The 12,205-nt window shown below is 38.5% G+C and overlaps 1 protein-coding gene across 2 annotated transcripts in view; it reads left to right on the top strand.

The window, feature by feature from the left end:
* Positions 1–294: 294 nt before the first annotated feature.
* Positions 295–12,205, top strand: part of IFT74 (intraflagellar transport 74) — a 123,118-nt gene continuing 111,207 nt past the window's right edge. The window contains exons 1-4 of one of the 2 annotated variants that reach the window (XM_061425113.1): positions 295–531; positions 5,422–5,560; positions 6,804–6,939; positions 11,655–11,703. In XM_061425113.1, the coding sequence (XP_061281097.1) occupies positions 5,441–5,560; positions 6,804–6,939; positions 11,655–11,703 (305 nt within the window). In that variant the 5' untranslated portion in view covers positions 295–531; positions 5,422–5,440. The remainder of the gene's footprint in view (positions 532–5,421; positions 5,561–6,803; positions 6,940–11,654; positions 11,704–12,205) is intronic. The other variant, XM_061425112.1, reaches the window with a different exon arrangement.

Below are 12,205 nucleotides of genomic sequence, written 5' to 3'. Positions count from 1 at the left end.
CCACGGAACAACTTGAAATAATTCTCATTAAAAAGTTTGACGTAGTACAAGTGACGTTACACAGCGATATAATAAAAGTCGCTGGAGTGAGTTCACCTCAGGTACACAATCAGAGAGATTATTCTGATTATAAAGAAAACGAGTTTCCAAATAAAATATTCATTTCTAGCCAAAATGCCGTTTCCTGTCTCTTCCAGAAAAGCTCTGAGGTATCGAGGGTACGAGTAGTCCGGTCGTCAAATATCGCGAGAACATTTCACTCTCGCTTCTCTCAGCTGAGGCCGAAGATTGGCCAATCAGATGGAGGTACCCCGCCCCCTGTTGCCGGGCGACGGAAAGGCTCGCGGCTACCAGTGATTAGGCTTTGAGGGCCTAGGAAAGGTGCACGTAGGTGAACCTGGCTTTTCCTGTTAGGGAGCGGGTTCGCGGGGCCGACCGGTGGGCTACGCGGTGGTGGAGGGCTCGCAAGAAGTTCGAGTGCCCCTGGGTGGTGCGACCGCGCTCGTTTCGCACCCCTCAGCGCCGGCTGAGGTGAGAAATCCCCGGTCCCAACTTTCTCCTTGCCTCCCTTACTGGTTATCTTAGCTTGGGCGATGCTGATGCACTTCAAACAAAATAAACCCGGCTCTTTGGAGTTCTCCAGCCCGACGCCGACCTAAGGAAGGCCCATTTTTAGTCCTGCAGAACATGAGAAGAGATTTTCTCACACAGTCCCCTAAGCAGACCTGCCAGGGGACCAGAGGGAACGACCCGAGCGCCTCAGAAAATTAACTGGGCTGAATTTTGCTCGAAGTAATAATAGCTGTCTGTCTGTTGGTCATAGCACAAGGGACTTAGCAACTTTCCGCTTCTTCAAATACATTAAAACGGTTGGTTTGGGGAGGATAATGATTGTGATAATAATTAGGAGCCAGGTATTTAAGTATCTGAAATCGTTACAAAGACTGCAAGCTGGAGCTCTCGCCATGCTATAGTAAGAAAACACGCCCTGAGGGTGTACGGCTGGTAACTGTCGGAGCTCCGTTAGTTTCCCTAATCTTTCTGGAACCTCTCTAGTTGTGTGAATAACCCCTTAGATTATGCGAATATTTGAAAGACTAACCCCGAAATTAGTGGCATGTTTGTTACTAGTGCTTCTCCCTTGTATTTTACCCCATGGAACTGATCAAATGTTAACTAAAATTTTTCCCCCGCTGTAATAAAACAGTGGCAAAGAAAATCAGGTGGAATTCTATGTATTGTCCATTTTCTTAAAGTTTTCAGGAAAGCTAGAGTAACCCCAACTATTTTTCCTGAATAAAGGAAGGTTTATTGTCTTAACTTTCTCTGAGAGGAAACCGTTTTTTTCCCCCTTGCCACTGCCTTAGTTCCAACACCAGGGATGGAACTGGCGGCCCCTGTAGTGGAAACACAGAGAGTTAACCACTGGACTGCCAGGGAAGTCCCTGGGAGAAACTGTCTGGACTATAGACCTTGTCTGCCTTTGAAAAAGTCATTTTATAAAACTTACTTTTCCATTTGAAATAATAGTAATAATTCTGTTACTTTGTCCGAAGAGTTCAAAATGGCCAGAAAATAGAACCACGGAGCTAGTTGGAATGGGAAGATTCTAAGTCTGCTGTGAACATATTAAATGTAAGGTAATAATGGGATATCTGAATAGAAATCCACCTTCCCCCCCAATAGTTGAAAACCCAGAATTGATGTCCAGTTTTAAGGACAGAACTGGAGATACTGATTTATCAGTCATCAGCCTAGTTAGAGTTATATGAAAACAAAATATTACAGAGAGGAGAGAAACAATTCCAGGATTGATCATGAATAATGCCAAGGAAACCCAGAGAAGAAGTACTGGGCAGGGGCTATAGAAATTGAGAAGCCGTTTTGGTTCAAGAAGTGATTTATTTTCTTTTTGATAATTTAGTAAATGTTTGTAGCTGGTTTTTTTAGCTGGCAATGCCTTCATGTGGGAGGAAATTCAGAAGGTACAAAATAAAACAAAGGTTTTGCCTGGCACTGAGATTAATGCTGGGGATATAAAGATGAATAAGATCCAGCTCTTGCCTTCAAGGTGGAAAAGTATTTAAGCAGATTGGTGTGATAGGTCCTGGGATAGATACGTATACAGATGCGTAGTAGCAGTTCAGACAGACCTGTAAATTCAAATAGAAGAAGGTAGGGTGGTTATGAACTGGTGGTTGATGGATTCCTAGGGAGAACAACAGGCAAGATGTGTGTTATGCAAGGGACTAGTCAGGAGGCCAATATAATAATCGACTTGAGTCCATGAGGCTCTAAACAGTATAATAGCAATGGAGAGGAAGTTATATTTTAAACATTTAGAAATAAAAGTAGGATTATGTGATTAACCATGGGAAATGAGGGAGAGGGGGAAATCAAGGACTAAATTTCTGGCTTGTGTGATTAGGAGGTACACCAGGAGGAAGAGTAAATTCAGGAGAGATGACAGTGAGTTTACATTTTCATTTATTTTGAAATGTTGACACTATATTGAAGTGAAAATGGCAAGTAATTATTTGGATATAAACACCTCAGAGGGAGTGTGAGGAGTCAGGACTGGAGATCCAGTATTGTGAGTCATCAGCTTATTAATTGCTCAAACCCTGAGTATAGATGAGGTGGATCAATGAGAGGGTAGAGAGGAAAAAGAAAAATAGACTGGTTCATATCTTGAGAAATACTACAATAGAGGCAGGTAGAATAAAATGAAGGAGACTGAAAGAGGAGAAACAGAAGAGGGGAGTATCACAGAGATGGTTGCAATATTTTAGAATTTGCCTGTGTAGAAAAAGAATATATAGGACAGAATTAAAGGTGGTTTCAGAATCAAGAAATTAGTTTTTAGGGTTAGGAAAGAATGGAACATGACACCAGACTCAAAGAAAGGAGAAAGTTTAAAGACATAGTCAATCAGTTCAGTTGCTCAAAGAGCCCAACTCTTTGTGATCCCATGGACTGCAGCACGCCAGTTTCCCCTGTCCATCACCAACTCTTGGAGCTTGCTCAAACTCAAGTCCATTGAGTCGGTGATGCCATCCAACCATCTCTTCCTCTGTTGTCCCCTTCTCAGGAGCTGGATAATGCTCCGAAGGAGCTTGGGGCAGGGGTTAGGGAGAAGGAGTTTGGCAAGGAGAGGGAAGCTAATGTCCCAGAGGTGTGGGATTAAGAGGATAAATCAGAATAGAGAATGATCTTGAATGAGAGAAGTCATGGCTATTGAGATTGGAAGGCAGCATTGATATAGGTAAGTTGATTTGCTCCAAATATGATGGATTTCACATCTTAATTTTCTTAATTATGAAATTGAGTTATCTGCTGAAAGAGGCAGGAGTAGAAAAGTTGTTAAGAATCGGAATCATCAAGGACAGTAGCTTATCAAGGATAAATAAAATAATTTCAGAGATATGAAGATCCATCTAAACTTGGTGACTATGACTTTGCAGTGCTCCATTATATACAGCTGTGAGATTTCCATCAGCGGTGTTCAGCAGTCCAGGTTGAATGTAGAGAATAGTTTCTGATTTGTGAAATGGGTTGAAGAAGTGTTCAAGGATGCAAATTAGTTGATGGTGCTCATGAAACAGTAATTTAATGTTGAGAAGGAAAGGAATTCTTGAAAATGACCATCATGGTCACTAATGTCTTCTTCAATGGGGATTTCTATGGACATTTCAGTGTTCATCTTACTTGAATTCCCAGAAGAAAATGTCATGGCTGACCATTCTTGCCTTCTCTTGGCATCTCTGACACACTCCTGGCTTTTCTGTTAGCTTTCTGAGTTTTTGTTTTCCGTCTCTTATACAAGCTTTCCCTCTTCTGTGCAACCTGTATATATTTACATTCCTCAGGCCAGAGTCTTGGGTACTCTTTTTCTCCATATTCCTTCTCTAGTTCAGAATCTTTAAAACTTTTGAACATTACCCATAATAGGACATATATCTTACGTTATAGACCCATGTACACATATGTGTAAATTTACACAAATATAACAGAAACAAATATTTAATGAAACAGTACCCTTTCTATGTGCAGTGAAACCTCTTATATCTTCTGTTCTATTTCATATTTAACCCATATTGGTCATAACCCTCTAAATTGTTTTTATAAGATACTAATAGATTATGACCATAATTTTAAAATGCTATTTTAAATAGTCAAAATTTTAAATGATATTTTATTCTGCTGAGTACAAGAGAGGGCTGATAAACTAGGAGAGAATGAATGAAGGCAATAGTTTAAGGGGAGGTGTTCAGTTCAGTTGCTCAGTCGTGTCTGACTCTTTGCGACCCCATGAACTGCAGCACGCCAGGCCTCCCTGTCCATTACCAACTGCTGGAGTCTAACCAAACCCATGTCCATTGAGTCGGTGATGCCACCCAACCATCTCATCCTCTGTCGTCCCCTTCTCTTCCTGCCCTCATCTTTCCCAGCATCAGGGTCTTTTGTGAGAATAAAGGTGAGAAAAAGGTAGAAGGAGAGGAAATTAAGGCCAGAGAATAAAGTATTTCATTAAGATATTTGAGATGAAGCAATTCCAGATGATGATAAGCTCCAGCTCTGGCCATGGCCAGGAATTAGAATTGAAATGGTTGCTGAAATTTGGGTCATGGAACTGTGAAGCAAGAATGTTACATAGTGAATCCAATATCCATATGGAAATCATCCAGGTTGTTGGTGGTACTTGAATGGAGAAACTGAATAAGATATACAAGACTTTAGTAAATATGGGGGAGAGATTAGGTGGCTCCTATATAAAAGCAACCAGGAAAGATCCAAGGCAATGTAGTTGCATTACTTGGTTCTTAACGGAAGAGAATCCTGTTGTTTATTACTTTTTTTAAACTTTGAAGGATGATGTTTGCCAATTACACTGTGGAGCAAGGAGAGTGCCATGTATTCATTCTTTGCCTTGGACAAGAAACTAAGATAGCCTTCACTACCAAAAGTTTTTTCAGAAGACAGGATCCTATTAAGTTGACGAGTACAAGGAAGTATTTATAACAGGGTTGAGAATATAAGGGAATTTACTATAGACTAGAAAGCACAGATAAAAATAGTCAGAGAAGAAAGATACTGGTTTTGCAAGGAGAGAGAAAACTTAACTAGAGTATGAGTGAGAGCCCAGGAGAGAAAGGTAAGTAGAGGGACTTGCGTTTTGATAAGATAATAGGGAAATGAGGAGGGCATGTTATAATAAATGATTCCATGGTTCTGAATGGAACAGTTCTGTCAAAACTGAACAAAATTAAAGCAGGCTTAACCTTGTACATAGTGGTACCTACAATAGCAATTTGCAAGAAAAGTCACAGTGGATTAAATGTTTGAAAGGATATGTGGTTCACTCCTGTCTTGCTATAGGAGGTATCAAAGGAGAATTAAATTATTCTTGTTTCCAAGCAGTGGTTAAACTGCGCAAATAATGGCCAGTAATCACAAACCTTCAGCAGTTCGCCCTGTTTCTCGAGGTGGGATTGGATTGACAGGAAGGCCTCCTTCTGGAATACGACCCCCATCAGGAAATATTCGAGTGGCAACTGGTGTAAGTTTAAAACAAATTGTTGAACTATTATTTGTATATCCTGGTAGAATTTGAAAAGCCTGTCTATAATAAATAGAGATTCTTTGTTTTTCTTTATGCTATAAGCATACTATTATATGTCTGGTGTTTTTTTTTTTAAACATCTAGAAGTATAAAGAGCTTCCCTGGTAGCTCAGTTGGTAAAGAATCTGCCTGCAATGCAGAAGACCCTGGTTCGATTCCTGGGTTGGGAAGATCCACTGGAGAAGGGATAGGCTACCCCCTCCAGTATTCTTGGGATTCCCTGGTAGATCAGCTGGTAAAGAACCCACCTGCAATATGGGAGACCTGGGTTCAACCCCTGGGTTGGGAAGATCCCCTGGAGAAGGGAAAGACTACCCACTCCAGTATTCTGGCCTGGAGAATACCATAGACTGTATAGTCCATGGTGTTGTAAAGAGTTAGACACGATTGTATCAATGTTAAGAGACGATGCGTACTCATACTCATACTCATACTGAAATTTATTTTAAAGCTACACCAATTTAGGGGCATACCGTATTGGTGCCAAAACCAAGTGAAATGGAATAGACCAGAAATGGAATTAGGCAAGTAAGAATTTAATTAGTGATGAAGGTTGCATTTCAAATTAGTAGGAAAGCATGGAATATTCGGTACTGCTGAATAATTGGTAAACCATTTGTTTTAATAAACCAGTTTCCTCCCTCACACAGAATCCTAGATATTTTCAAAATTTTATACTAAAAAATGAAATTTAAATGTATTAGCAGAAAATGTAGACAAGTATATTGTATAAACTCACGATCTCCCGAAGTTTGCTCAAGTTCATGTCCATTGACTGGTGATACCATCCAGCTACCTCCTCTTCTCCCTCTGCCCTCACTCTTACTCAGCATCAGACATTTTTCAATTAGTTGGTCTTTCGCATCAGATGACCAAAATATTGGAGCTTCAGCTTCACCATTAGTCCTGTTGTTAAATAAGGACAAATATATGGACATTTTGTTCCTTTACGGATTGGAAGTGGTATAAATATGTCTAACACATAGGATACATTTTAAAGAAAAATATTACTTATCATTAATTTTAGATATTTTATTTACTATTTTAAACATTTTAAAATGTAAGGAAAATTTTACATATTATATAGAATATTAGTTTTATTTTTGATATTCTTTTTATAGTGTTAATATTAAAGGCACAGTATTTCTCTATTTTATTGAAACTGAATCTTGTCATTTAGATGCCACCTGGAACAGCAAGACCAGGCTCTCGTGGTGGTCCCATAGGGACAGGAGGAGTTCTGTCTTCTCAAATCAAAGTTGCTGATCGTCCTGTAACACAGCAAGGTTTGAGTGGGATGAAAACTGGTATGAAAGGTAACTATTTTAAGAAGATGAACATATTTTGTATAAGAAGTATTATAGTATATCAGTGCTACGTCACTTCAGTCATGTCTGACTCTGCAACCACATGGACTGTAGCCCGCCAGGTTCTTCTGTCCATGGGATTTTCCAGGCAAGAGTACTGGAGTGGCTTGCCCTTCCCTTCTCCAGGGAATCTTCCTGACCCTAGATGTTAGAGATGGAACCCTCATTTCTTAACATCCTGTGTTGGCAGACAGGTTCTTTACCACTAGCGCCACCTGGGAGCTATTACAGTGTATTGCTAAATCAGAATTACGCAGTGAAAGAGGCTGTTTTACTCAGTTCTTACTCCTTGATTCAACAATTTTGAGGGTTAAGTAAGAGAATGAATGTGAGAATTCATTGTGAACTAGGGAGTTATATACATGTATTAGCTATTTTAGTCATTTTTCTGGTGAACTTTCCTATAACTTAAAAATGGAAGTATAGTTGATTTACAGTATTATGTTAGTTTCAGGTGTACAGAACAGTGATTCAGTTATATATACATATACATGTATATATTTCTTTTCAAATTATTTTCCCTTTTGGTTATTATAAAATATTGAGTATAGTTTTCTATGCTATAGAGTAAGTAGGTCCTTATTGGTACTATAATTTCTTTGAAGAAATTTGAAATAATTTGAAGGAAAACTCAGAAATGAAAATTAGATTTCTAGTACTATATGGAAATATTCTGAAATAGTTTTTCTTGGTTTCCATATCAAATGACTATGGTAGGTATTTGTATATTTATGAGAAGTGAGACCAGAAGTGTTACTTTTGGTAATAATTTTTATTCCGTTATGATGCTTAAGTAAGGAAGTGGGGCTAACATATAGATTTTATACTACATCTCTCCTTATGTCTCTATGTGTTTAGAAATGCATAATAATAATAACACTATATGTTTTGATTCAAAAAGTTGGTCTATTATATATATATATAAATCTAAACATAGGGAACTGTTTCATATTGAGTTTTTAAATTTTCTGTATATGTTCAAATTACTTATCAGGGATGAACATACTAGTACAAAATTAATTATAAGATGATATACCGACTTCTATAATATAATATATCCTACCTTTCAGCAAATTTAATTTTCTTACTTATGATACAACTTATTTCACTAAATATTGAAAACCAGTTGGTTATTGGACTTCCCTGGTGGTTCAGTAGTTAAGACTCTGCACTTCTGATGCAGGGGCCACAGTATTTGATCCCTGGTTGAATAGGATCCCATGTGCCATGCAGGGTGGCCAAAGGATGAAAAAAAATCAGCTGTTTAGAAATGCTTGCTTAATAATTATCAATGCTGTGGAGGAAAATGACTCAAAATTTTGTAGTTATTTAGTCTTTAAAACTGTATTCACAGAATCGTTTATGTGTTTACTATTTCTTATTTAAAAACCTTAAGGGCAGAAACCTTAAGGGTGCAATTCTAAGAGAACTCATCAAATTTTATTACTGTATTAATTTCTCCTTTAAAACAGAACCAGTATTATTAATTATTTAATAATTAAATATTATTTAATTATTTAAGATTAAATAAGATTCTTATTTAAAAAGAACCAGTATTGTTTAAATAATAACCGGTATTATTTAATATTTAATACTTAAATATTAAGTATTAAGTATTATTTCGGAGAAGGCAATGGCACCCCACTCCAGTACTCTTGCCTGGAAAATCCCATGGACGGAGGAGCCTGGTAGGCTGCGGTCCATGGGGTCATGAAGAGTGAGACACTTACTGAGCAACTTCACTTTCACTTTTCACTTTCCTGCATTGAGAAGGAAGTGGCAACCCACTCCAGTGTTCTTGCCTGGAGAATCCCAGGGATGGCAGAGCCTGGTGGGCTGCCATCTACGGGGTCGCACAGAGTTGGACATGACTGAAGCGACTTAGCAGCAGCAGCAGCAAATATTATTTAATAATTTAAGTATTATTTAAGAAAAGAGTCATTTTCTACAAATATAGTTCAAAACCTTATATGAAAAGTTCTGTTACCAGCATGTACCACTATCTGCTGTGACTTTTGCTGTTACCTGTTCCAGTGCCTCATTTCCCATTCTAGTGAGACATTCTCTCCCTCTTCTCAGCATGGATTTCAGTCAATATTTCCTAGGCTTTTCTCTCATGCCATGCAGGGCACTTCACCTCTCTCAAGGTTTGGGACATTTAACCTATGGATGCTTTTTTAGTCCTACTGAAATGAAATGTAAGATTGTGTTCCTAAAAAGTCTCTGACAAATTATATAAAATCATAATCTCTTGCCTACATTGAGAAATTTATAGTCTAAACCTATGCTGTCCATTGTGATAGCCAATAGCTGATTGTATTTTAATATAAATTATTTGTATTTTTACAAATACGAATATTTGTGATTATTTAAATTAATTAAAATTAGTTAAAATAAAAGTATTTTACCAGTTCAGTTGCTTAGTTGTGTCTGACTCTTTGCGACCCCATGAACCGCAGCACGCCAGGCCTCCCTGTCCATCACCAACTCCCAGAGTTCACCCAAACCCATGTCCGTTGTGTCGGTGATGCCATCCAACCATCTCATCCTCTCTTGTCCCCTTCTCATCCTGCCCTAAATCTTTCCCAGCATCAGGGTCTTTTCAAATGAGTCAGCTGTCTGCATCAAGTGGTCTAAGTATTGGAGTTTCAGCTTCAATATCAGTCCCTCCAATGAACACCCAGGACTGATCTCCTTTAGGATGGACTAGTTGGATCTCCTTGCAGTCTAAGGGACTCTCAAGAGTCTTCTCCAACACCGCAGTACAAAAGCATCAATTCTTCGGCACTCAGCTTTCTTTATAGTCCAAGTCTCATATCCATACAAGACTACTGGAAAAATCGTAGCTTTCACCAGATGGACGTTTGTTGACAAAGTAATGTCTCTGCTTTTTAATATGCTGTCTAGGTTGGTCATAACTTTCCTTCCAAGGAGCAAGCGTCTTTGAATTTCATGGCTGAAATCACCATCCACAGTGATTTTGGAGCCCAAAAAAGAAAGTCAGCCACTGTTTCCACTGTTACCCCATCTATTTGCTCTGAAGTGATGGGACCAGATGCCATGATCTTAGTTTTCTGAACGTTGAGTTTTAAGCCAACTTTTTCATTCTCTTCTTTCACTTTCATCAAGAGGCTCTTTAGTTCTTCACTTTCTGCCATAAGGGTGGTGTCATCTGCATATCTGAGGTTATTGATATTTCTCCCGGCAATCTTGATTCCAGCTTGTGCTTCATCCAGTCCAGCATTTCTCATGATGTATTCTGCATATAAGTTAAATAAGCAGGGTGACAATATACAGCCTTGACGTACTCCTTTTCCCGATTTGGAACCAGTCTGTTGTTCCACGTCCAGTTCTAACTGTTGCTTCCTGACCTGTATACAGATTTCTGAAGAGGCAGGTCAGGTGGTCTGGTATTCCCATCTCTTTCAGAATTTTCCAGAGTTTATTGTGATTCACCCAGTCAAAGGCTTTGGCATAGTCAATAAAGCAGAAATAGAGGTTTTTCTGGAACTCTCTTGCTTTTTCCATGATCAGCGGATGTTGGCAATTTGATCTCTGGTTCCTCTGCCTTCTCTAAAACCAGCTTGAACATCTGGAAGTTCACGGTTCACATATTGCTGAAACTGGGCTTGGAGAATTTTGAGCATTACTTTACTAGCGTGTGAGATGAGTGCAATTGTGCGGTAATTCTTTGGCATTGCCTTTCTTTGGGATTGGAATGAAAACTGACCTTTTCCAGTCCCATGGCCACTGCTGAGTTTTCCAAATTTGCTGACATATTGAGTGCAGCACTTTCACAGCATCATCTTTTAGAATTTGAAATAGCTCAACTGGAATTCCATCTTCTCCACTAGCTTTGTTCATAGTGATGCTTCCTAAGGCCCACCTGACTTCACATTCCAGGATGTCCAGCTCTAGGTGAGTGTGAGTGATCACACCTTCATGATTATCTGGGTCATAAAGATCTTTTTTGTACAGTTCTGTGTATTCTTGCCACCTCTTCTTAGGTCCATACCGTTTCTGTCCCTTATTAAGCCCATCTTTGCATGAAATGTTCCCTTGGTATCTCTCATTTTCTTGAAGAGATCTCTAATCTTTCCTATTCTATTGTTTTCCTCTATTTCTTTGCATTGATCGCTGAGGAAGGCTTTCTTATTTCTTCTTGCTATTCTTTGGAACTCTGCATTCAGATGCTTATATCTTTCCTTTTCTCTTTGCTTCTCTTCTTTTCACATACCACCAGCCATGTTTCACATGGTCAGTATTCCCATGTAGCTACTTTATTGGACAATGCTGCTATAGAATATTTCCATCGTTGCACAACATTCTCTTGGTTAGTCCTGTTCTAGACCCCGTTAGTCCCAGTTTCCATTCAGTCACCCTAACCAGTAGAGTCCAGTGTTTTTGTTGGTTGTTTTTGAATCCACTCTAACAGCCCAACGTCTAGTCCCATCTTTGTCATCTTAATTCAGGCTTCCATTACGTCATGATGCTAAGATATTAGTTCTCTTTTCTATTTCATTGCTTCTTTCAGATTTTTAGACTTACTGGGACATTTGTAAGAGCTATTAGAAAATTGCTGAGTGTAATTCTGATCGTGCTTTGGATTTGCTAATGTGGTGACATTTTCAAACTGAACACTAATACCTAAAAATTTTTTTTAGGTCCCCAGAGGCAAATTTTAGACAAATCTTACTATCTTGGACTTCTTCGGTATGTTATATACTTTTTTTTTTTCCTATGAATGATCGTGAAGTTTTAACTGTAGTACTTACTGAGATAATTAGATATGTTAATTCTTAAGATTATTTTGTATTTTGACATAATTTATGGTTAATTTGGCTCTAAATAGATGTCGTCACAAATGGTGGTGGTATAGTTAGGCTGAGATTTTAAATTTTATGTATTAGAATATATGTGAGCTATATATTTCCAGTTCACTGTTTTTCATCTAATGAGAAGAATATTTTATGCTTCTTTCACTAAGTATTCTGAAATTATTCATAGATATGTGTGTGAATGATAAAATGTATATGCATGTCTGCTAAATTGCTTTAGTCATGTGTGACTCTGCAATCCCTTGGACTGTATGTAGCCCACCAGGCTCCTCTGTCCGTGGGACTCTCCTGGTGAGAATACTGGAGTGGGTTGCCATTTCCTTCTCCATAAAATACATATACTTATTTATAATAATTACTGCAGAGTTTTACATAAG

Source organism: Bos javanicus, chromosome 8, assembly GCF_032452875.1.
Source record: "Bos javanicus breed banteng chromosome 8, ARS-OSU_banteng_1.0, whole genome shotgun sequence".
Classification (NCBI taxonomy): Eukaryota; Metazoa; Chordata; class Mammalia; order Artiodactyla; family Bovidae; genus Bos; species Bos javanicus.
Note: the sequence above shows the minus strand (reverse complement) of the source record. Positions and strands in the feature narration are given on the sequence as shown.